This window comes from Pholcus phalangioides, unplaced genomic scaffold (genome assembly GCF_987345545.1).
Source record: "Pholcus phalangioides strain wild (caught in Gottingen) unplaced genomic scaffold, Ppha-v1.0 ptg000007l_1, whole genome shotgun sequence".
Lineage (NCBI taxonomy): Eukaryota > Metazoa > Arthropoda > Arachnida > Araneae > Pholcidae > Pholcus > Pholcus phalangioides.
The window spans coordinates 3,279,038-3,305,376 of record NW_028301600.1 but is presented as its reverse complement, the minus strand read 5'-3'; the positions used below and the strand labels follow the sequence as shown (position 1 = coordinate 3,305,376).

The 26,339-nt window shown below is 36.1% G+C and overlaps 1 protein-coding gene across 3 annotated transcripts in view; it reads right to left on the bottom strand.

Moving 5' to 3' along the window:
* The window catches only part of LOC149084801 (la-related protein 1-like), a 232,126-nt gene that overhangs the window by 15,724 nt on the left and 190,063 nt on the right, over positions 1 to 26,339 (bottom strand). For all 3 annotated transcript variants that reach the window (XM_089232541.1, XM_089232542.1, XM_089232543.1), the window contains 2 exons: positions 20,439 to 20,563; positions 14,860 to 15,856 (listed from right to left, as the gene is read on the bottom strand). In XM_089232541.1, coding sequence (XP_089088667.1) covers positions 14,876 to 15,856; positions 20,439 to 20,563 — 1,106 coding nt within the window. In that variant the 3' untranslated portion in view covers positions 14,860 to 14,875. The remainder of the gene's footprint in view (positions 1 to 14,859; positions 15,857 to 20,438; positions 20,564 to 26,339) is intronic.

Sequence of the window (26,339 nt, the reverse complement as noted above, 5' to 3'; positions counted from 1 at the left end):
CTGGGGTAGAGGAGAGCTATGAGGATTGCTTTTTAATGGAATGCAGATTTGATAGATGTTTTCAAGCTGTATAATAATTTAAATTTAAAAAGGAAAAAAAAATCATGGTATCAAAATAATTAAACATTACAGCCTATCTCACTTAGAGCATTATGTGTAAAATAATTACATATGTAAATAAAATATTAAAAAATGTTTACATGTGTATTTTCTCAATCAGATTCCAAAAGGTTTGGCGAGATTCCAAGTATCTGCCAAGCAGGGCCGCAACTGCAGGGGGGTGCAGGTGCTGTACTAGAGGGGGCGCAAATTTCACTCTTTAATCTCTCCTTCAATATTATGAGGGGGCGCTAAAATGCATTTTGTTGCCCCGGCCGACCTAGTTGCGGCCCTGCTGCCAAGCCTCGTGTCTTGATTTCATTTGAAAAAGCAATTCTTAGTTATGTCGTAAGGTTTTGAGTTATTTTCTACGTGAGACATTTTTTATGCGGTCCCTATCCACCGCATAAAAAAAATACTTTTTAAATGTGTTGTGAAAAATATTTTTTATAGCTACTCGTGAAGTTTTGTGCGATTTTTTTTATGCGGTCCCTATCCACTGCACAAAAACCGGTTTGAGTGTACTCCTCTTCCATCGTTTCAAAAAAAAGCGGACTATTTTCCAAAAACGTGAAATGTAATAACAGTGTGATAACAGAGGAAGCAATAGTTTGATGATATAAGTGTCAGGAGAATGCATCTATGTTTTTTTTAGTTTTTTAATTTGGAACATGGTTATAGTTTTGTTCCCACCCCCCAAAAAAATAGTTTATTTTCGTCCCCCTCTATCAATCACTACATTCAGAGTGCTTGAAAAATTCTTTCAACTGCTATGACAGCTGACAAGCAAATATGCAGCATTGCAGCTATTACTCAAAACAAGAGTTCCATATATAAGTATTTCTCTGGGTGTGTGTGTGTGTGTATATATATATTTTCAGTTTTGCCTCATGTACTGAATAACTCAAATTAAGTGTTTTTCTTTTTTTAGAGAATGCTTTTTAAAAATCATTAACTTTTTTAATGCTTAAATAGATTTTTATAATGTGTACTTAGAAAAGTCTTTTTGCTCGACCTTTAGGGTCTGTGAGGAACCTCAAGATATTAAAATATGTGCCTAGATCTTGGTATAACTTCTTAAAACCTTGAAAGGCATCTTTTGAATACTAAGACATCAATTTCCAAAAAAGTGAAAAAAACACCCTTTTTTGTCCCATCCTAGTGCTTGGTTTGAAAGAAAGTCCCCCCTGGAAATCACTCACTCAAGTCATCGGGGAATGTGCAGAGGGCCACTTAAGTGATTGGGAAATTTGCCTTGAGCCACTCAATTGAAGTAAGAAGTTGCCACGAGCCACTTGAGTGATCTGGAAATATGCAGCGGGTCATTTAAATGAGGTAAGAATGTGCTGTGAGCCACTTAATTTATCTTTAAGTGTACTGGGGCCACTTGAGGCCACGTGTTGAGCACATGTATGCTTTAAAATAAGGGGCTGTTAAAGTATTACGTCGGCAAATTTTTAGCAATTTTTGACCCACTACCCTTGTCAGAAAAAGTCAGCAAAAGTCTCACCCTCCCCCTTCCTCCTAACGCTTATTGGTGGGATCAGAAACGTACAGGGGTGGAATCTGAATCTGGGTTGGGGGGCTGCCCCCAGATGATCAAAAATTTATTTTTTTAATGCAAAAAAATATTTTTTAAAATTACAATTTTGAAACAAAATATCTTTATATATGTTATTGTAATCAATTTGTTAATTTCAATGCTATTTGAAGGCTACAAACTCAAAATGGCTCAAGAATTCATTGCGACTTTACCTGTAAGCCCTTGGTAACCCTTGTCTCGCGGTAAACATCTGGCCTGTGTGGACCAAATGTGGCCTGTCCCCAAATCTATTTTTGTAAAAATGAACCAAGTGACACATTTATACATCCAAGTGACTCATGGCACAATTCCAGACCATTTAAGCGATCTGCGGCACATTAAGAGATCCCTTGAGTGACATGTGACAAAGTTTTAGAGCATTGGTGCGGCCACCAGTGCGGTTCTACATCACTCAAGTTATCCGCGGCACATTCCCAGATTACTTAAGTGATCCGCGGCATAATCACAGATCACTTGTATGACGTGCAGCACAGATCCGGATCCGCTAAGTACTTAGAGATCACTAAAGTGACTCTGTAGGGGACTCAATAGGGAAAATGTTAGTTCAGGTGCCCACAAACTAATGAAAAGTTCTATTCCTTTTTCGCCAACCGAGTAAGACGACATTAAGAATATTTCATATTTTTATGAAGAGTGGTTCATGACCCCCCTCCCCCACCCCATCATCAAAGTCAGCAAATCGGAAATCCCCCATCGATGCTGACATAATACTTGAATGACCCCTAACATAAAGCTACCCGAAAGTTATTTTCTGAAGGTTAAAAAAAAGTGGGTTCAGCTAGCGGCTGATCAGCTCGCCTCTCCCCCCCCCCCCCGTAAAACCAGACGTGGCTTGGGCTCTGTCACTTAAAGCCAGATTTTCTAGAAGCATGTTTTCTGTGCGACACGCAACATGAATCACCCAGCGCGACACGCCGTCCACTCACCAATAAGAAAAGCAGTACAAATGTTTTCCTACAGAGCGCAATACGGCTCACGACAGCGCTTTACATCAGGCGTGATTGGCGGACTGCTTCTGGAGGAGTTAAGCGTTGTGTGTGTGCCATGCGTTTCAGCGATCTTCTCTTTAATTTTGTGTTGTGTCTCTTCCCTTCAAACCGAAGCATGCAGCCGATAGAGTAGCTGACGCCAGGGTTATATACTATATCGCCGTCCTGAGCTGATGCGCCACGATTGGAAAACACAAATGCGTAAGGTCACTATGTAACACATTTCTGCCAACACGAAATGATCCAGTTAGCATGGGCAGAGATAAGGGGGGGCGTGGGGACATTTCCCCCCACCTCAACGTCAAAGGTGGAGTCGACTGATGTAATGTATATACCGTATATACTCGTGTATAAGCCAAGTTTTTTTGTGGAAAAACTTGTTCCTCAAGTGGGGGGGGGGGGGGTCGGCTTGTACACGGGTCAGTTTTTGACAAGAAAATATCGACCCCCGCAATCAGTAGTCATTTTTGTAACTATTGATGGCGTAATGATTAGTAGCGATAGATGGTGTTGCAAATCATCAGAGTGATTTTTGTAGCTATACATGGCGGTTGTGTTAGTAGTGTTAGTACTTTCCAGGTTAAATCCACGTGGTAATTTTTTTCCCGGGCAGTACAAGTCGTGATCACCCACAGAAAAATCATTGATCTAGTGTTGTATCAGTAAGTATCAACGATCAAAAATGGAGAAAGCAAAAATATTTCCGTATGATGTGTCTTTCAAACTGAAAGTTATCAAATTCGCGGAAGAAAACAATAACTGTGCTGCAGCTCGGACATATAACGTCAAAGAGAAACAAGTGAGAGAATGGCGGAAAATGAAAGAGAAAGTTTCAGCCATGCGAAAGACAAAAAAGACTTCAAGGAAAAGTATCGGTGTTCCCTGAACTTGAGAAGCAATTGAATGAATGGGTGCTACACCTCAGACTGAAAGGTACAATCGTGGCAAGGACAGCCATTCGTCCGAAAGCATCGAAACTAGCTGAGAGTGTTAAATTCAAAGACACAAATCCAGAAAAGTTCTATGCATCCCCAGGTTGGTGCACTCGTTTCATGAACCGTTTCGACCTGTGCTTACACCAGTGAACAAAGATCGCACAAAAACTCCCAGAAAAATTAGAAAGCAGAATTGAATCTTTCCAGAAGTTCATAATTGAACTGCGAAAAAGACAGGGATTTGAACTGTCACAAATCGGTAATATGGACGAAACTCCAGTTACTTTCCATTTTTCAAGCAATAGAACTGTTGATGAACTCGGGGGAAAAAACCATCTTTGTTAGAACAACTGGGTACGAAAAAACACGATTTACGGTCGTGATATCGTGCATGGCTGATGGAAAGAAATTGCCTCCAGTTGTGATTTTCAAAAGGAAGAAAATTCCTTCAAACATGAAGTTCCCACCAAGAAAGATCGTGAAAGCCCAGGAAAAGGGCTGGATGGATGAAAAGGGCATTCTACAATGGATCCAGGAAATATGGAAGAAAAGGCCCGGAGCAGTGTTCAAGAAACCGGCATTATTGGTATAGGATATGTTCAAACCCCACAGAACCGATAGTGTCAAAGCCGAATCAAAGAAATCGAAAATATCATTGGCTTTTATACCAGGTGGGCTAACGTCAATTGTGAAGCCTTTAGATCTGAGCATCAACAAGCCTCTCAAAGACAGAAATTTCTGGATCGAATGGATGAGTCTCGATGATAAAGCGACTACAAAAAGGTGGTGCCTGGAAGAAACCTGACATTGCCTAGTGTGCCAATGGGTACACGAGGCGTGGAATTCTGTTTCCACCGAAATTATCATCCGATCCTTCAAAAAGTGTTGCATCAGCAATGCGATGGACGGAACTGAAGATGATATCCTCTGAAAGTGACAATGGCGATGCCAGTCCAGATGAAGATAAAAACGAAGATGCCACACCCCCTATGATGATATGATCGATTACGATGAGCTTGGAGACTCAGAAGAAATGGATTAAAAAGGTTGAATCTTTTTTTTTTTTATTTGCAAAAACAAACACAAAATACATATAAAAGACAGAACAAAAGCACATAGAAAGAACAACACATGAACACAATAAATAGTCATATTGGACCCCAAGGGACATAACGTCCTTTCAGGCAGCCCTATGGATTAAATTATTATATTTTGCCGCCATTTTTTTTTCTAAGTATCGTACGTTATGTTAATAAATGTTATGTAATAGTATATGAATATTTCAAAAATTTATGCACACTAAAAATTTGAATTGTGAGATCTGAAATTGTTGAATCACGATATTTCTTGTATAAATAATTAGTCTGAAATGAATTTTCCTTTTTGTTTCACAAAACCTTCATATATACACATACATACTCACATGACTACGTACATGCTCATAGAGATATACATATATATACACACATATTGCCGCTGTGGTGGTCGAGTGGTTATAGTGACGGACTCGCGATGCGAGGATCCGAGTTCGAACCCCACAGTGGTGGTCGGCTGAAGTTGGTTTTCTGTGGTTCCCAACTTCAAGGCGCAAATGCAAGCCGATCTCACCGTTAAAAAGTCTCGCCACAGAGAGCAACAGTCCTACAACGATAAATCATTCGATCATAACACTTCACTCATAGTTAGAAAAACTGGTGGCAGATGGCAGCACTACACATAACAAGCATTACAGAGAAACAAAAAACTTCACGTCAGGTTTCACTATACGTACACGCACATTCCCGCATGTACCGATTCGTTGGGGGTTCCGCGGGGGGGGGGGGTTATGTGTGGTGTAGCAGTAGTAGGTAGGGCCTCCAAAAAATGGCTCGGGATCCATGATGTTCTTAAGTCAGCCACCTCGTTGGGCAATTTGCCTGTTGTGGCGTTGTATTTGTATGATCACCATATGCTTTCTCTGTGTACGTTCACCCAACTCTGGCTCTGGTTCACATATCCTTTTTATTTATTTTTATTTTCTTATTATTTATTTTATTTTTGTATCATGACATCATAATAAATGTTTATTTCAGCTACGATTAAATTATTCCAATATTTCCCATTGATGTCACTATTTATATTGTATTTTATAAAAACAATCTTAAAATATATTTTCGTAATTTTGTACACTTTTTGCGTACATGAAAGCATCATATTCATTGTTACAATTATGAGCTGTCGACTGAAATGAATTCATTATTTTTGGAGCAGTAAACAAGAAACATTTTTGAAAAAGGTGTTTATTTGTTTTTGGAACTTCAAATTCATGTTTGATTCTTGCCGAAGTTCTGTTTGTTTTCTTCTTTAACCAGTTATTGTTTTTTAACACAAAATTTATAAGTCTGTAAACATATACCTGTCTAATGTATGGCAATTTATATTGTTATCGTACGTGTTACATGTTTGTATTATTAGTGTTCTTGCTTTGTTGTAAGTGTTATTTAATTTCGTAATATTGGTTAGGTAAGCCCCACCCCAGGCACATAATCCATAGGTTATAATTGAATAAATCCATGCATAAAAAATTTCCTTTAAAAAATCTCCATCTATTAAATATTTTAATTTATAAAGTAAAACTATATAAAATCGGATTTTATTAGTTAATTTATCACATTGCAAGTTCCATTTTAAATCGTCCTGTATAATAACTCCTAGGTATTCATATCGGTGCACTCTTTCTATTTCATGACAATTGCAGTTCTGTTGTGTTTGTTGTTGGCAAGTGTGAATTTTAATGGAGATCTCGAAATTAGAGTTTATGTTTCTTGTTTTAATGCATTGATACTGGGTTTTGTGTACATTTAATTCAAGTTTGTTTTCGGTCATCCATTGATTAATATATCTGAGGTCTTTCTGTTTTTTCTATAAGGTTCTCAAAGTTGTCATCTTCCACGTAAAGAGCTGTATCATCAGCAAATGATACAAGTTTTCCATTTAGATTCAGCAAACAGAAGTCATTAATATAAATCAAAAATAATGTAGGGCCCAAAACTGATCCCTGAGGGACACCCTTTTGAACCTGTAGGTATTCGCTTATTTGCTTATTGATGACGACTGCCTGTTGCCTTCTAGAATAATAAGTTTTGAACCATTCCAGAATACTTCCTCAAACACCAGCTTTATGCAACTTTTGTGTTAATATATTTAGATCAACATTATCAAACGCTTCTTTTAAATCCAGGTAGATTATCATAGAATATTTATTATTATTGTATCCTGTATTCATGTGTTGACAAAGTTTGATTATTGCCATTTCTGTATTTTTCTTCTGTTGAAATCCATACTGATTTGGTGCAAAAAAATTATGATTTAGAAAATTTACAACTTGTTTGTTCATATGTTTCTCTATTACTTTAGAAAAAATCGGGAGAACTGAAATTGGTCTGTAATTATTCATATTATTAGGATCTCCTTTTTTGTAAATTGGGTAAACAAGGGAATATTTCATTTCGTCATAGAAGTAACTTTCTTTGATTGACAAGTCAATTAGATGTTTTAATACTTCAATGTGATAGAATGAAATTATTTTTAGCATTTTCGATGTTAAGCCATCATAACCAATTGCTTTAAAATCATCTAAATCATTTATTAATTTTTTTAAAGTAGGTATATCAATATCTATAATTGCTATTGAGTTTACACTATTGTATATACTTTCATGTTGACGTGTGTATCCTATAGTATTGGTATTCAAGTTTCTATCAATGAATTCCTTATTAAAGTCATTTGCTAAATTTTTAGGATCATAATGGATTGGGAGTATTTGTTTTCTGTTATTTTTATTGAATATAAAAGTATCTATACAATTCCATTGTTTTCGCTTGTCTCTATTACATTCAATAAATTTGTTTTTTAGATATTCTTGTTTAGCTTTTTTTATTTGAAATTTTAACATTTTATCATAATTCTTATATTCATTTTTATATGCAAGTATGTTGGGATATTTCCTATATTTTTTATATAACTTTTCTTTAGTATTTATCTTCAGTATGAGATCTTTAGTAATCCACTCATTTTTTCTATTACATTTACATTGTTGTGTTTTGGTCCAGAGGTTAGAATTAGAATTGAGTGAGATAATATCTGTAAACTGTTTATATTTTTGTTTGGTTTCTTTTTCTGAGAAAACATTTCCGAAGGATACATGTGATATTAATCTTTCAAATTTAGTATAATCAATTTTTGTTTTGGAGTATTCTTTATTATTTTTAATACTCTTTTGATCTTGAAAATCAATGTAACCAAGTATTGGATAGTGATCAGTAACGTGTGTTTTAAGTACAGAGAACTGTTGTAAAGTATTTTTATTTGATCTATAAAAAACATGATCAATGCAAGTACCTCCTTCATGTAATTCTCTGGTTACTGACTCCTGTAAAGCAATGAAGCCATTTACAGCCATTATGTCAAGATAATTTGATACCTCATTATTATTCTCTAATATATTAATGTTTAAATCCCCAGTGATTAACATGCTTTTTTTTGTTTTTGAAATAAAGGCCTTCAACTCCTCATTGAACTGTGAAATAGTATATGAGTGAGATCTATATAGTAATAAAATATCAATATCACAATCTGGCAGGTTAATACATAAGCTTTCAGCAGTTATGAAATTGCAAGGGTTTTTGAGGCTTTTAATTGATTTATTAATATACATAATGACCCCCCCCCTGATTTGTTATACCTTCTACAGTTAGAATATGTTTGATAATCATTCAAATGATCATAATTAACAATGTCATAATTGAATAATTCCTCTTCCTTTAACCATATTTCTGTTAGGCATATAATATCTATATATTGTGGTAATGACCTCAAAAATACCAGAAAATTATCAAAATTGGATTTTTAAACTTTGTATATTCAAGATGAGGATATCTTGCTGCTTTTTAAGGAATAATTAAAAAAATTATTTACTTCACATATTTCCTCCAGAGTAGGTTGTTGTTGGTACGAGTCTATTATATCATTTTCATTGTTCATCAGCACTCAACTTTTTGAGGTCTTCCTCATCCCTTATTCTTATGATTCTAGAGTCATCAAGTCTCTGGAGGAAAATTTTTCCATCTTTTGCCCAAGCATACTTGAAGTCGTTGCTCTTTTTAAACTCTGGTCAGGAAAAACAAACGTTTGCTCTCCTGTGAAAGATGTTCATTTATATATATTCTGTTGGATGCGAAGTTGGGGTTTACTGTATCAGCTGTCAATTCTTGAGACTTTGCCTTTTGTATCCATAATTTTTTTTGGGTGTTCACTTGCAAATCTTATTATAGGTTTGCTTTTATTTTCATTTCTTGTGGGTACTCTATGTAGGTTCTCTATTTCTGTGATTTCCTGTATCCCTATTTCTTGCTTTATTACATTCACAATTTCTATGATATTTTCTGAAGGCATCTCTGGAACTCCATTTATTTCAATGTTGTTTTTTCTACTCTTTTTTTTCTATGTCATTTATTCTGATTTTGAGCTCCTTCACTTTTTTTTTTAGGTTTCGATTTTCTGATTTAATTTCTTTATTTTCCTTATCAATACATAATTTCATTTCACATATCTTTTTCCCGAGATCCTCAACACACTGTGAATTAAAAGTTATTGCCTTTGTTATGTCAACTGTTTCTTTGTTCAGCTCCTCGTCTTGTTGCCAGTTTTCCGATTGCAGCAGTAAAATAATTTTTCATCTCTTGTTGAAGTTTCTCCATGATTTTTTCCAATTTGTCAAGTTTGTCGTCAAAGCCAGCTTTGATTTTTTCGATTCCCTCCGCATTAACACTTTCACACTTGGGGCATAAATAAGCATCTTTTTTTATTTTAGCCATTCTTCTAAAAGCACTCTTGCTCGTTCCTACACAAACCAGGTGTAGCATCAGAGCACATTTTTTACATTGAAATACCTCAGTCTTGTCCACAATGGCACCTTTACAGTTCTCACATTCCATACTTCCCGATTTTTTTTTTTATGTTTCACTTTTTGACTCACAGATGTCACTACGATTGTTGTTTTGTTGTCAATTTGTTACATGAGCTTTTTATGTTTACATTAAATATTTTGATAAATTTACGTGAATTTTATATTTTTCGTGTACTTGGTACTTACATTTTTCAGAATATAATCCCTATCATGTAATATCTTGTTAAAATTCGTCTAATATTCACAAAAAATAAAGAGCTCTCGAACGTAGGTGTTTGTAAACAAAGGCGGCGTTGCCAACTTTTCTATTGTAAATTTCCGGAAGCTATTAATTTTGCATAAAAATATAAGAATTTTTTTCCCTAAAATGCGCAGATTTTTTTGGGGTCAGCTTATACACGGGTTTTCAATTTATTGCGGTTTTGGTGGTCCTGAAGTGGGGGGCGGGGGGGGGGGTCGGCTTATACATGAGTATATATGGTATGTATTCCAGGGATGAAAGCTCATTACAGGAGATAGAAACCTATAGAAACTCATGGAATCTCTGTGTGGATAGAACCTTCCTTTTTTTTGCCTTTTCATTTACGGTAACCAATCTGCAAAACAGATTCGCTTTCCCCACTGGACTTCAGTTTTTAGCACTTTGAAGCTGAACACATACTGGGGATGTGAGCGAAGAGGTACGAGCGAGTGTCGAAAACAAATGTACTGTTTTGTTCTGCGCCTCACATACTCGGGCAGCAAGACAACGAGGAAAAAGAGGCAACTCCACAGGGTATGTGACTCTTTCAATTCAGTTTGTTTTTACCGCAAGGTAAAATCAAACGCTATTTGGGGAATGGTCAGTTTTCTTCCCTTTTTTTCTCCTTGCTCTCTTGGAAAAAATACTTTTGAGGGAAGATCATTACACCCATTTGGTTTAGAGGGAGTGCTTCGGAATTTTTTCCACTTTTGTCGCTCTCTCTTCCTTTCAATTCCCATTGTGCTTAACTCAGTCTATCCTAATTTAAAAGTTTGACGATTGATGTGGTAGCATTTTACGAATTAATTCCCCCGTCATTTTTTTAAATGTGCATATTTTTCAAAATTTTACTGGGACTACGAGATATTTCATAAATTTCCGCCCATCCCATTGCGCTTTTTGAATGGAAAACTACACTATGTGCAAGAGAACTTCCTTCTGACGAACAAACAGTGCTGCAACTAGGAGAGGAGCAGGTGGTCTGGTTTCCCGGGCATAGTATCGGAAGAGGGGGGGGGGCGTAAATTCCATCCTTTAAATTTCATCTTTTCAATTGTCCCTGAATAGCTTTTAATAAGAAACGTACTGCCATGGGACATAGGCACCAGAACATAACGGGAGGGGGGGGGGCTATTTCACCCCCCCCCCAATAAATTTCATGTTGGGGAGCTGAGAACCCCCTTCCCCAATTAATGAATAAATAATCCGTGGCACTGCATCCTTCTACATACGGGCTCGAGGCTCGTCACGAGACTGGCAACTTTCAGCCCTCTCAATGTTTTTTCATGCCCCATGCCTTTGCCCTGGGCTGCAAAATGTAAAGGGTAGCAACTTTCTGTAGGAAACAGGAAAACCACTATAAAATCACTATAATGTGATTGTCATTATCACTATTATATATACCACTATAAATCATTATGCAGTCGCTGGGGTGGAAAAATCATGTCTTCCCCACAAACACATCAAAAAATCTTTTAGAAAGAAAACTTTATGTGCTGTCTATACCAGCAGTTCTCAACCAGTGCTCCACGTGCACTGGTTGAGAAGGCTCCACGTTCACTCGATTAAAGTAAAGTGAATGAGTAAATTTTATGACCAAATGAAAAAAAAATGTAACGTACAGGGCTCCGTCGTAGAAATTATATACTAAAAAGGGTTCTGTGACTCAGAAAATGTTGAATACTGGACATGTTCTTATAATTTCAACAAATTTGTAGAGATTTTTCCAGGAACATCATTTCAATGTTTTTCAGAGGAGAGTGGGGGGGGGGTGAAGGCAAAGAACGTGAACTCTATGTATATACACCACTTTTAGTGTATTTGTATTTCCAAAAGCCCCCGACCCCCCTCAAATGACGGCCCTGGATTTGTCAACACGTTGATGAATTAGCAGGGATTCTCAAACTGCATACGCCAACCTTTGTTGGGGTGAAGCTTCCCAGTGGTCCTGACAAAGGTTTTTTAAAGAAATGCTTTGCTTACAACTGCTCTTCACATAGGCGTATGTAGAATTTTTTTTGGGGGGGGGGTTTATGTTTTTTCCTGCAAAGTAACACTATAATCTTGGCTTAAGGGGGGGTTAGAACCCCAAATCCCCCTTTGCGTACGCCAATGGCTCTTCATAAGGGAAAGGGGCGGTGCGGGTGGAAAATGTTTGAGATTGGAGAACTCCTGGATTTTAGGAAAACCGAATAAACACCGTGATGATTGCTCATCCCTTACTAACATTGTTGAAACATGGTTTGTTTTTTTCTCTTTTATTTTGTTGTACTGAATATCTGTTATTTCCGTGGATTTGAATTGGAATGCGTGTTATGAAAGAGACACAAGATTTTTTTCTGATACAAATAATAAACATCTCACACAATACATATCTCTGTATTTCTTACAAAATCGAAACCAGTTTATTGCAGCATCCATGCGTTCATTGAAATTGGTTATGCACAGCGCATGCCGAATATAAGCAGTGCCGTCTTAAGGCATGGGCCCACCAGGGCACGGCCCGGGGGAACCTCAAGATAAAAAAGGCTTCACAAAAGTGAGATGTGGTTGAGATTTGAGAATTTGCCTGGTAGGGCCTCAGAAAAATCATTTGGCCCGGGGGCCCATGATGCTCTTAAGACGGCCCTGCATATAGGAGGAATCTATAATTCTGGGATGTCAAATAATGGATCCACACTGATAATTTATGATTAATGACCATGTATACATTTATCGCTAATAACAATCATTTTCATAATGATACACTGGCCATAAAAAAAATTATGGTTTCATCATTGAGGTGTATTTTTATTCAGTGTCTTAACTAATTCTGTTGTCTCTCTATCTTGATTGAAGTATAATTATTTCAATCTTTATACACATTATGCAATAATATTTGAAACAACGGTTTGATACAAGTCATTAAAAACTTATATCAAAACTTGTAGTCTTCTAAGGATTAACGCATTTATTACAGTGCTTCTCAACCTTTTTTGACCCACAGAGCCCTTTTTCCGGTATGTAATTTCTATCGCGGAGAACCAGGCACCTTTTTTTTAAATTTATTTACTATAAATAATATTTCCTGAACTGGTTTAACATTAATATAATTGATTATTTATGACTTTAAATGTGGAGATACATAATCTAAGCACTGGCGTGAAAATGCACGAATAGCTTACTTGCTGGAGACACAAAAATATTGTGTTGTGTTTACAAAAGCACCGTTGCCACTATCTGATAGCAAAATAACATCTTTAGGTTTTAGCCTTTTAAATGGCTAAGTATATTTATTACATTATTCATAAAAGTTTCTGACTTGTTTCTATTATTCAAAAATATTAATAATTATTTTTTGTCAAATTTACTGATTTTTTTAAATTTTCCTCCAGTGGCCGTGGAGCCCCTGGGAGTTCACATGGGGCCTTAAGGGCTCAGCGGAGCACTGGTTGAGAACCGCTGGTTTATTGGAATCCTCCAATATTGCCAAACTGATTGATTTGGCATGAACAGGCTGTAGGGTTACTAGTTGGCGAGATGTCACGTTTCCAGCTCAAAGGCTTTTCTTCTTTACCCTTCGGAACGCCTGCGGTTATTGTCGCTCTCCTCTGCCTCGTCAGTATGAGAGGGAACATCGATGTTCATCCCGATGCATTTTCTCTTTTCAAATCTCACTCTTTGTTCGACTCGCCAGTATGTGTTAAGCGCGGCGGCAGAAAGATACGCTTGTCGTCGTCCCCTACTACAGTAGAACTGAAATTTTTTTCCCCCTCTTCTTTTTCAGTAGCAAAGTTGTGATGTGAATAAAACACATCAAAAAACTGCGGAAAGCAGTGACATTTTGCGGTTTCTCAGAATTTTTGTAGCAAGATATTAGCTGTAAACAAAAGGGAGGGAGAAATAAAATAGGAATAGTAGGAGAGAATTGCGGTAAAAAAGGACGATTGCGGCGAAAGTAGGAAAAATAGGAACGTTCGAGGTCTGCACTCAGTATACTGCTTAATAGAGGCGGTTCGAGACATCGTTCCGCCGCATAAGCCGCACCAGTAAAAACTTTAAAAAAAACTTTTTCTCACCGCTGCGAGGGGGAATTTTCGGGTACTGGTTCCATGGAGTGATGTTGTTCAACGGACCATCGATTTCTAATGCTGACCAGTTTGAGACACAGGCAGGAAAACGTCAAAATTAGCGATTCAGTAAAAATTGTATTTTCAGAAGCAAAAGCGTATAATATTAATTTGCTAAAATTGTACTAAATACGACAAAATCATAACGGTTGGCAAGTATGCACAACCATTGGATGTTCCAATCCCATCCCCTGTGCTTTCACATTTCCTATTACAAAGGAGGGCATTTTTTTTCTCTTTTCTCCCTTTTTATATTCGGGAAAGCTTCCTCTTATTTTTCTAGGCAATGCTATTCATCACCATGGGGAATGCCTATTCTAAGAAAGATCATCCCTTCAGAGAAAAAAAATAAGGACTTTTTCAGGAGTGGCTGCAAAAAGTAAGGAGTTATAAGGGTCCTTCCAGAGGGAAATGAAAAGTTGGGACTTTTTAAGGAGTTTGTAAGGATGTGCGAACCCTCAACAATTTTTCTCATAAGAAACAATGTAAAATGAATTCATCTGTTCCTGATACCCTGGTTTTCTAGTGTGAATTTTCGCAGCAACTCCTGTGCATTAGTCATATTTTGGGACATGAACATTACTCGGATGAAAACAAATTCTTCAACTAACTCTTCTCTCAAATAAAAATAAAATAGCCATGTGACCACAGATCTTTCAACATATCCTTTGCTTGAAATTCAGTCCTGTTCGTAAACCAAGATTAGTTTGTAAACAGGATTGTTTGCAAAACGAGCCAACCAAACAGGGTTGACTACTCTGAAATACATTTCAGAAATATTATCACATTCAGACAGTTGAATGTGTAACCATTTGCTCTATGCTATTATTACTCTGCAAGTGATACTTTTTCATGTTAGGCATATTTAGGCATTTTCAAGAGGATACAATGAAAACGTTATTTCAGCACATTCCAATGTGTAAAAAATATACTTACTTATGTCCAATGACATTTAGTCATGAGTGTTATCACATTCACCAGTTATCTCGATCTTTTCTTGAGTTTCATCATCATAGCTGCAGTTTTTGGTTTGGAAGCTGCTTTTATGGTGCAAACTTTCATTTTCATCATTTGAAGGAACAATATTCTTAGCATCAGAAACATTTTCATTACTACACAATGGTTCTGCTGGATGAGCTGTAATATTATCAGACTCACAAATTTTCTGTTCGCACAAAGAGCCAGAAGAACATTCTGTAACTACGGTTTCTTTATCAGTGGAATCATTGTTTGCATTGGTTTTGCTGTCATTCTCAATATTGTTTGAAACATTGCATTTTCTTCCTTTACTGGATGTTTTCTTAGAACTCTGTGAAATATTATCACCATCTACACTATTAGATTTACTTCCCAAATCATCTTTCACTAATGTAATATTACTTTCATCATTTACTTTGCTCTCTTTCTTTAAGGCTGCTTGTTGAGTTAAATGAAGCTTTGCGGTCAATTCTGATTCTGTGAGTGACATTTCTGCTGAATAATTCGAAGCATCGGCTGAAACAGATGTTACAACTTCACTTACAGTACCACTTGAATTAGAATCAACGTTAGTTAAGCTCATTTTTTTATCAGATGGTTTCTCTGTAGCTGCAGAAGTTTCTTTACCTTTGTTCTCTTTTTCAGACTTTTTTTTATTCTTCTCTAGATGACCTGCTGCAGTTCTATCAAAAGAGCTTTTAATGGGCACAGAGTTGGTTTTATGTACCTTCAAACCATGTGTTTCATTTGAAGATGAATTTCTTCTGAAACATTGATTTCTTTTAATTTCTTGTTTGTTTTGAGATCCTCGCCTGCGGGCTGCATCAGTAGCGGATATTGTGTTTCTACGAGAATGAAATTCATTATTACAACTGACTTGATTTGATCCCCCAGATTCTGACAAATTTCGATGTCTTGTGATGAAAGGACCCTGAGCATGACTAACTTCGTGCATCTGCAAAAAAAATATTTCATTCAACTTATAAATACACAAAAATAAGAGTCTAAAATAAACTAAAAAATGTTAGTGTTGATACAAGTACACATTAAACCAGTTTTTCATTCAGATTAGGGATGATTGGATCACAGGGCGATTCCTTAACTCTCGTCACATTTTACTCGTGAACTGTTGATCCTACAGCATACTTCCAATTAGGGGAAAAGTATCCAAATTACTTGTAGACCTCAGATGCGTCATTCATATTGCAAGGGGTTGTACACAGTTAATTAAAATTAAAAAAAAACTTTATAAGGATACCCTGTCCAAAAAGCCTAATTAAAAAGTTGTTGCCATCTCTCCAGAGGCAACAAAAACAATTCCACATTTCTAAGTGCAATATTCACTAAGATATTTGAATTAAAAAAATATGGAGAAGTTGGTAAAAAAAAATCATAAATCAATGGACAAGCTGATTATGCTGTTCTTCCCAACTTTAGTCTGATTTAGCCCCCCCGTTATGTTTTGGTGATTATGTCCCATGGCAGTACGTTTCTTATTAAAAGCTATTCAGGGACAATTGAAAAGATGAAATTTAAAGGATGGAATTTGTGCCCCCCCCCCTTCCGATACTACGCCCGGGAAACCAGACCACCTGCTCGCCTCCTAGTTGCAGCACTGTTTGTTCATCAGAAGGAAGTTCTCTTGCACATAGTGTAGTTTTCCATGCAAAAAGCGCAATGGGATCGGCGGAAATTTGTAAAATATCTCGTAGTCCCAGTAAAATTTTGAAAAATATGCACATTTAAAAAAATGACGGGGGAATTAATTCATAAAATGCTACCACATCAATCATCAAACTTTTAAATTAGGATAGACTGGGTTAAGCACAATGGGAATTGAAAAGAAGAGAGAGCGACAAAAGTGGAAAAAATTCCGAAGCACTCCCTCCAAACCAAATGGGTGTGATGATCTTCCCTCAAAAGTTTTTTTTCCAAGAGAGCAAGGAGAAAAAAAGGGAAGAAAACTGACCACATATATCAGCAAATATTGCATAGGAAAAGGAATTTCTTTGTTGGCATAAGGAGAGACAGTCCTAAATACCTAATTAGAAAGTTGTTGCTCTGTGTACATATAAATTTTTTTTAAAATTTTATTAACTATACAACCCCTTGCAACATAAATAACGTATCCAAGGTCTACACGTTATTTGGATAATTTTTCGTAATTGAACTCTAGGATTTTGCCTCTTGGATCAATCGTTCACCAGTAAAATTGGAACAAGGGAATTAAGGAATCACCATGTATAAGAGAGTGAGAAATATGGTTATCACTTTATGTGCAAAAAATATTTTAACGGTAGTCAATCCTAAATGAAAATGTCATTCCTCCAAGGAATCAAATCTTCACCATTTCAAGTGTAAATATTGATTCCAAGCAGGCGACAATAAGGCTAAACTATGGAAATGAAATGAATAGATTTGTCAAAAGTGGCATCAATTAATTATAGTAACATTGCATATATTCCTGTTTTGTTTTTTTTACTAAGGAGAGATTTTCCCCGGCAACCTGTCACTTTTTCTGCAATTTCAGAAGATATAAGTCATCTGATATAAGTTTGAGAACCACTGACTTAACCATATTGTAGCCTGATACATGAATGGTTCAGGTTCAACAGAATCCTGTGCTAAGGAATGCTTGCATGCAGTTTTGGGTTCAGCAGATGCCATTTAATTGTGGATGCAGACAAGACGTACCTTCACTCATATTCCATGTCAAAATTTTCACTATATATTGCTTTCAACGTTTTTGGCAAGGTTCTTTATGGAGTTGCATTTACAAACCACATGAACATACACTCATGTGCAAAATTAAGAGAATTAGCACATTATGTAGAATTTCTGAAAAACCAGGACAGATTTTAATGAAATTTGGTACAAATACACTGTTATAACAGAGAAAGATGTCCCATACAAAAGTCATAGTATGCACGCATGATTATCAGTAAAGCTCATCATTGCAGGAATGTCCAAACTCCACATTGCGAGATCGAACTGAAAATGAGTCTAATATGGGGTATGGTCACCTCTCACAGTCAGACAGGTCGCACAGCGTGATGGCATACTGGACACGAGGCAGTTGAGGAGTCCCTGTGGCAATCGGTCCCACTTCTACAGCAATGCACTTTTCAGTTCCGGGATGGTTCTCAGAGGGGGATGGCAAGATGCAATTGCCTTCCCAGGTGCGTCCCAGTTATGTTCTAGAGGGTTTAGGTCAAGAGATCTGGCTAGCCAATCCACACGCCAAATATCCTCACTTTTCAGATGATCTTTGACCAGTTGAGCCCAATGTGGATGAGCGTTGTCATCCATGAACAGGAACCGAGGGCCAACTGCGCCCCTGAAAAGTCAAACATAGGGCTCTAAGATGTCCTCTCTATACCTCCTAGCAGTCATGGACCCTCTGCCAAACACATGGAGGGGTGTGCTGCCCAGACCATAACATTTCCCCCACCATAGTGGTCTATTTCCCTGCTGTGGGAGGGATGGTAACGGGTACCAGGCTCTCCAGATGAGTGTACGTCAAGAATCAGTGTCCAAGCTGAATCTCGACTTATCTCTGAAGAACAGGGTGCTCCACTGAAGTCTCGTCCAAAGCTGATGTTGTCTGCACTACGCTAAACGCACTCTTGTGTGCTGCAGTTAGCAGGACGCAAACAGCAGGTCTTCCGGCATAAAGCCCTCTCTCATGAAGCCTTCGGGCAACAGTAAACCGTGAAACTCGAGTTCCAATGGCAGCATGTAGCTGACGTGAGAGCTATGATGCTGTAGCAGTCCCGTGGCGCCATGCTGAAAGTGCCAAATAACGATCCTCATTGGTTGTCATGGCTCTTTGATGACCATGTCCAGGTCTTCTCAATATAGATCCAGTTTCCATAAATTGCAGACGACACTGGGAGTAACATCAAACTCTGTAGCTACCTGCACTTGTGATTGCCCTGCCTCCAATCTACCAAATATTCTCCATCTCATTCCATCATCTATACCTTTGTGGCTACTCATTTTACCTGATAGCTTATAAAATTCACAAAATAACTGTTGCGAGAAACAGTGAATGTCGCCAAGGGGTACGAGCACACAGATCATGGAAAACGCCTCATGCCCTTATCATCCCCTCCGTGGTCACAGCTCCACCCACACGCACGCGTACACTTACGTATTCAACACTGAATATTTGCATACTTATTTGGTGGCATTATTAGTACCTTTGGTTCAGTACTTTTTGTGAAAATAGACACAATGTGAAAATTATATATTTTTTTTATTTTTTTTTTACGTAAAAAAATCAATTAATCTATTGTTTTATCACTTTGGTCCCCCCAAAATACTAGTGTCGCACCCCTCCAAAATAAATTTCCTGGCTACAGCCCCATTAATATTCATCCATCATTTTCCTCTGAAGGCAATGACATGTAACACCAAGATGAAAATACTGAGATACAATGCACTCAGACTATGAAAACTGGTTGGAGAAACACTATTCTTTGGGCAATAGGATTGGCAGGCACTTATTTTCAACCCAGTCCAATCAAGAACCTATACAGGGTGATTCAGAAATGATGGGAAAAACTTTAAGGGGTGATAGTACACACCAATATAAACAATTGTCAAAGAATGCATGGTCTAACATGAAATGTAAAAGCGCCAGCGCATTTCGAAACAGTCGCTCCGCAAACATTACAACTGCATTCCTGTTGAAATTTATTGGGAGAAAAAGAACATCATGATGCAAATGTAACCCGGGTAGGAAGAAACCGTGTGCAAATCTGAATCACAGTGAATAAAAGGTGTGGATGCCAACCCTGTGAAGTTATTCCAGCGTGCAACTGTTCTAACATACGGGATAATATAATGCACTTTAGTAATACTGAAAAAGCAGACATACATTTCATTTACGGAGCTGCAAACAGAAGCACCACAGAGGCAGCACTAATGTATGCTCAGCGTTTTGAGCATTTTCTCTACAGAAGGTTGCCCAAACTGAAAACATTAGTGCGCTTACACCGGCAGTTGTGCGAAATGGGACTGGCTAACTTCACAAGACTGGCATCAGTACCTTTTATTCACTGTGACGCAGATTTGCATACGATTTCTTCCCCAGGTTACATTTGCATCATGGTGTTCTTTTTCTCCAGATAAATTTCAACAGGAATACCGTTTTAACATTTGTTGAGCGGGCGTTTGCATTTCATGTTAGACCATGCATTCTTTGATGACAATTGTTTGTATTGGTGTGTACTATCACCTCTTAAAGAGAGAGTTTTCCCCATCTTTCCTGAAACATCCGGTAGAATTTATTACAAAAGTATCAGAGAATCTGAGAAGTCATTCATTTCTTCCCATATTCACCAAGCTCCTCAAAGAAACAATGATGCAGATCAGGCTAGAAATAAGTGCCAAGATATTGTATGATTAAGTCACAAAGAATGTGCGCTGTAATTTCTTCTAAATGGATAAAGGATCCAACAAAGTGTTGCAATATGCAATTTTTTTGTTGAGGCAGTGTATTTTACAATTGTCATTCAAAGGCAAAACTATACCCGGAAATCTTCTAATGTTTTGAAACCTTGCAGCGTAGCTTTCAAAACAGGATCTACTTTCACTTCTGATCCACGCTCATAATATTTGAGAAAGGCCCAAAATTTTTCCAGTCCATAAAGATAACCTAGATTAAGAAAATATCAAAAAAAAAAAAAAAATTAAAGCTTTTCATGAAAGCTGCAAAATTATGATATGTGGATATCATTTTCATGTTCAAATAGCAGGTTAAATGCAACCATAATACAGAAAAAAGGCTTCTCCAACTTTTTAAAGTAAAATAAGAGTTCTCTAGATGTCATGCAACTAAACTGGAAGGTTATTAAAATACCACAGTAGACTCGTTAATTCGACACAGACCAAGGTATGCTGGATTATCGGAAGTTAATTGAAAAAGTTCATTTCAAATAATATAAACTGCTGTGCACAGACATAGTGACACGTTTTCCTCTCAAATAGGGAGCTGAAGTAAACCTGCCCAAAAATGCCGGATTATCAAAAGTCTACTGCATGTAGTACATTGAACGTCTATTTTTAGATATTTCAGAAATCCGCAGAAAATGATTCTTTTATATTTCTTGCATGTGAGAGAATGCTTATGGGCCAAAATTTATTTATAAAAAAATATAGAAATTATATAGCTGTCACGTTGGTTTATTTTTCTAACATACTTGATGAAAAAATAAAACATTTATTCAAAAAAAATCTGACATTATAATCCTAATAATTTCTAATAAAACATTCAGTAAGGTAAAAATCTGCTAAATGAGAGCTTACAATCACTGAAAAACTTTTCACTATAACAGACTTATTATTATAAGGCAATTTTAATTTTTTAACGTGTCAGGAAAAAAATTCCTATTTTATTTGCATTTTAATCATCTTTTAGATAATTTCATTCTGATACAGTGAAACCTAAGACAGACATTGTATGAGACAGAAACCTGTCTAAAACGAATAAAATATATAGTCTTGTGAATAATTAATAGGGTGGAATGAAATTTTTTATTCCGAAATTGCCATTGTAATAGAATTTAAAATATGCCTTTATGCGAAGAAATACCATTCCCAATTTTTTCCCCCAAAATTCAAACTTCTCCAGGTTTCTCATCGCCCTTAAAGTTTTAAGCACGTGTGGAATTCTGTAACATGACACCACGGAGGAGGATTTCCTATTCCCCTGAACACGTGATTCATTCAGTGACCTCATTGTTTTTCCCTTGTTTTCAGTATTCATTTGCAATCTTACCCCTTAACTGAGAAGAAAATGACGACTAGAAGTTTTTATTGTTGTGACATTTTTGGAAATCCTAAAGAGTAGCATTCTGTGGTCTTGCCCACCTATGGCGATGTTATCCTTTGTTATTTGCTGACTCTTTGCAATATGAAGGCACAACAATCAAGAAAATATCCAGCTATTGCAGACATTCTTGAAATTATTGTGCCAAAGATTCAAAATATATGGAAAACTGCTTCAATTCCTATGGTTTCTCACCAATGAATATGCAAAATTTTCAAAGACTTTTACTGTCTTTAAATACAAGAATCTTGAGAAAAATATGAAAGCAAGGAAAGATTCTCAAACTTTCAAATTGAACTTGAAATCTTTTCAATACGAAGCATGGAAATTGTTTGACATTGCAGGATACAAATGCGATTTTGAAGACTAAGTGTGACAAGTTGAGAAAGGTAGCAAATTCAGAGCGAGATTTCTTGCAAGATCAAAGAAGTACACGCAAGATGGCCATTGGTAATAGATGTCCTAACAACGAAGAAATTGAGAAACAATGAACAAAGGAAAATGAAAATGGTATCCGTTTGAAGTCATCTCAAGAAGAAACGGCGGAAACTAGTTCAACCACTGAAAACTTACAATAGACCGGGAGAAAATAAGGTGTGAAAGAGCATCACAGAGAGTTCTTTTGAAAAATAAAATTCCTAGAAAAAAATGTGCGAGAAATATATTCTGATGGTCGAAAAGACAAAACCTTAGCTAATGTCAAAGAAGGTGATTCTTTCCATAGAAGAACACATAACTATATTGCAGGAACCTGGGTCAATTTATCTTGGTCACCCAACTCCAAGAAGCAGTAGAGCAAGGGATATATAGTCATCAATCCTAGACTTTTTGAAGCAAGATTTTGATACGAAAGAATTGATGGCAATCGGATGCGACGGAACTGTTACCAATACTGGTTATAAAAATGGTGTTATCAAATTAATAGAGAAAGAAATAGGCCATCCCTTGCAATGGCTTATTTGTCTTTTTCACTTCAATGAGTTACCTCTAAGGCATCTTGTGAAGCATCTAGATGGATGTTCCATCAGTCCACACAGGCCTCAAGGTGATAATGGAAAAAGTTTGGAAAATTTTGAAAAGATTACCTATTGTGAAATTTAAACCAATCTCTAATAACCTTCCGATAATGGACAGTGACAACAGTGATTTAAGTGCAGATCAAAGATAGCTTGTGGAAATGGTACGAGCAATAGAAATGGGTGATTTACCTGCTTCGTTATCACACTGTGATCCAGGCAAACTTTCGCATGCTAGGTGGCTAACGCTATTTTGAGGTTATACTCTATAACAGAAAAGCCCAATGAAAATCTCAGCATTTTCACTGAATACATAACGAAAGTTTACCCACCAATGTGGTTCAATATCAAGATAAAGTCATCGTGTGCTGATGAAGCAAAACATTTGTTAAATTTAGTGGAGTTATCCAGGATTTTTACCTGACAAAATATTATGCATCATTGACCCAGTTATTCAAAGGAACGCTTTCTATGCCCACCCAGAGAATTTATTGCTCTCATTACTCTCATTTACAAAGAACTGGGAATCAAAAGAATTCTGAAAATTAAAAAAATGAAGGATTATCAGAAGCAGAAATATGTACATTCCATATGATCCAAAAATAAACTTTTCTGCTAAGCACTATTCGGAACTATTTGCAGGGGATCAAGTGCGAATGACAACCACCATTATAAAAATCAGGAAATGGACCCACAAAAAAATTACCCGAACCTGCTTTTCCATCTGTACCGAATTTCCGGTGTAACACACAAGCAGTTGAATGGTACGTACGACTCGTAACTGAAGCATCTCTTGCTGTATCAACAACCGAGAGTCGTGAAGGCTTCATTGAAATCAGAATAAAATCAAGTAGTCCTCTTCCATTGTTTGAAAAAAAAGCGGACTATTTTCCAAAAAAGTGAAATGTAATAACTGTGATAACAGAGAAAGCAATAGATGCTTTCTCCTGACACTTATATCATCAAACTATGTTTTTTTTAGTTTAATTTGGAACATGGTCATTTTGTTCCCACCCCCCAAAAAAATAGTTTATTTTCGTCCCCCTCTATCAATCACTACATTCAGAGTGCTTGAAAAATTCTTTCAACTGCCATGACAGCTGCAATGCTGCATATTTGCTTGTCAGTTATTACTCAAAACAAGAGTTCCATATATAAGTATTTCTCTGGGTTTATATATATATATATTCAGTTTTGCCTCATGTACTGAATAACTCAAATTAAGTGTTTTTCTTTTTTTAGAGAATGCTTTTTAAAAATCATTAACTTTTTTTATGCTTAAATAGATTTTTATAATATGTACTTAGAAAAGTCTATTTGCTCGACCTTTAGGGTCTGTGAGGAACCTCAAGATATTAAAATATTTTCCTAGATCTTGGTATAACTTCTTAAAACCTTGAAAGGCATCTTTTGAATACTAAGACATCAATTTCCAAAAAAAGTGAAAAAAACACCCTTTTTCATTCCACCCTAATAATTAATGCATTTTGAATCATAGGAAACCTCTAAGACGGAAACTGTCTAATGCGGAAACGGAAGGCATATTTAGTCTATCTGTATATACAAAACCTTCTAAAAAGGAAAGAATTGTTGGTCAAATGCAACTTTTTGTCCTTTGGATGAAAGGAAAGTTAAGTCATTCTGATCCCCTTTTTGTTATGCAAACTCTTTCACTTCTTGGAAAAAAAAGATGAATGCTTATTATCTATCTGAACTGGTTCTGGAAAAGTCAGGCTTGATAAAAAGCGAATTTATTATTAAAAATTTAGTAAAAGCTTGTTTAGCATTTCATTTATAATGAAAATGGTGACTTTTTTGCTAGAAAATACTCATATTACTTGGAAAAAGTTTGATAATTTTGGGAGAGTAATACGCGAGGGAGACTGAATTATTGTTTACAATTTAGTGATACCATGTTTTGGCTACTGCAGAGATTTTCATTCAGCGCAGAGATGGCCACCAGCAACAAGAAACACATTTTGAATTCAAACACAAAAATGGAGTTTGTAGAGGTGTAAGAAAGCAAAATTTATGTATTAAAATTATGTAGAATCTATAAACATTATTGGTTGTTGATCTCATTGTCCGTTTTAAGAAAATATGTAATTTCTCAATTTTTATTTTAAATACAGTGAAACCTTGCTACAACGATAGTTGATATAACATACTTCACTACAATAAAATCCTTTATAACGATATTTTTAGGAAATTTTTGAAACAGCTCCAATGATATTTTTTTATATTTTCCTCAAAATAGTTTTAAATTTAATTTTAACTTTTTTACTTGCTGTCCTTCTTCTGAAGGCATCCGATAATATCAATATTTTGCACTAAAAAAATCACCAAAAGCTAAAATGCAATATTAGCACTACTTTTTGTGTAAGACATGAAAGTGCAATGCGGCAAACTTTTTTACAATAGCAAGTAATTGACTAATTTATTATAAAAATTCACAATTTTTTGCAGCAAATAAATATATAAAAGAGCATTTTCTGATGGTACTAACAATGTCAACATAGAAAAAGATAAAAACCGCATAAATTCAATCACACATAAGGATAATTTTGCCTCTCGATATAATGTGTGTGTGCGATAATCCCTCTACAACAATATTTTTTCTTGGTCTATAGAATATTGTTATATTGAGGTTTCACTGTCCTGGAATTTTTCATTTTTGACAAAAGTAAGTGTTCATTCTACAGCTATTCAAGAGAACATTTTATTTTGAAGTTTAACTATTAGCTCATTAAATATGAAATTTCAAATTTACAGTTATTTGAAGTATAAAACATGAAAAAATTCAAAATAATATGCATGTCTCTGTTTAACACTTTTTGGTTTATAAGTCATGTTAAGGTGATGTTCTCAAATCTCAAGTTTCGTAAATGATAGATACACTGCATATATTTTCATGTGCACCTCTATAAAACAGAAACCTGTCTGGAACAGAAAATTATTCGTCTCTTGACCTTCCGTTTTATACAGCTTTCACTGTATTAACAAATGAACAGGATTCCACTCATGAAATTTATTTTTGCTTGCAGCAGTCGATGTTTAAGCATTTTTACACAAATTTATCTTCTCGAAATGATTCAGTCAACCAAATATAACTTAAAATTCTCAATTATCCTCAAGGTGCTCAATTCTATAGCTTCATGGACATGTTAACATCTTTTATAGTAGCTCAGAATTTTTTCCTTGTTTAGGCATTTATTTAATATTGAAATTACTGTTGATTTTACGAATTAACTAGACCATGAATACATACTTTAACCTTCATTAATATTGAAATTACAAAAAAAAAATGTAATTATCAGAAAAGGGAAAAAATTGATCAATATTTTTGTTTTTGTATGTTGTTGTACAGTAATTGAAACCGATGGAACAGCTCTTAACTGACGACAATGTGAATATACAGGGCGTTTCAAAAAAATCAACTATTCAGCATTTAATCCGTTTTGATCGAATAATGTATAGGTAGAAAGAGGGAAATCTTGAGTTTCACACAGTTACCGAGGTAACGCTAATGCTCTTCCTTCAGCCACCACTTCAGAGTTTTTCCAGATCGGCTTTCCCACAGTTAGAAA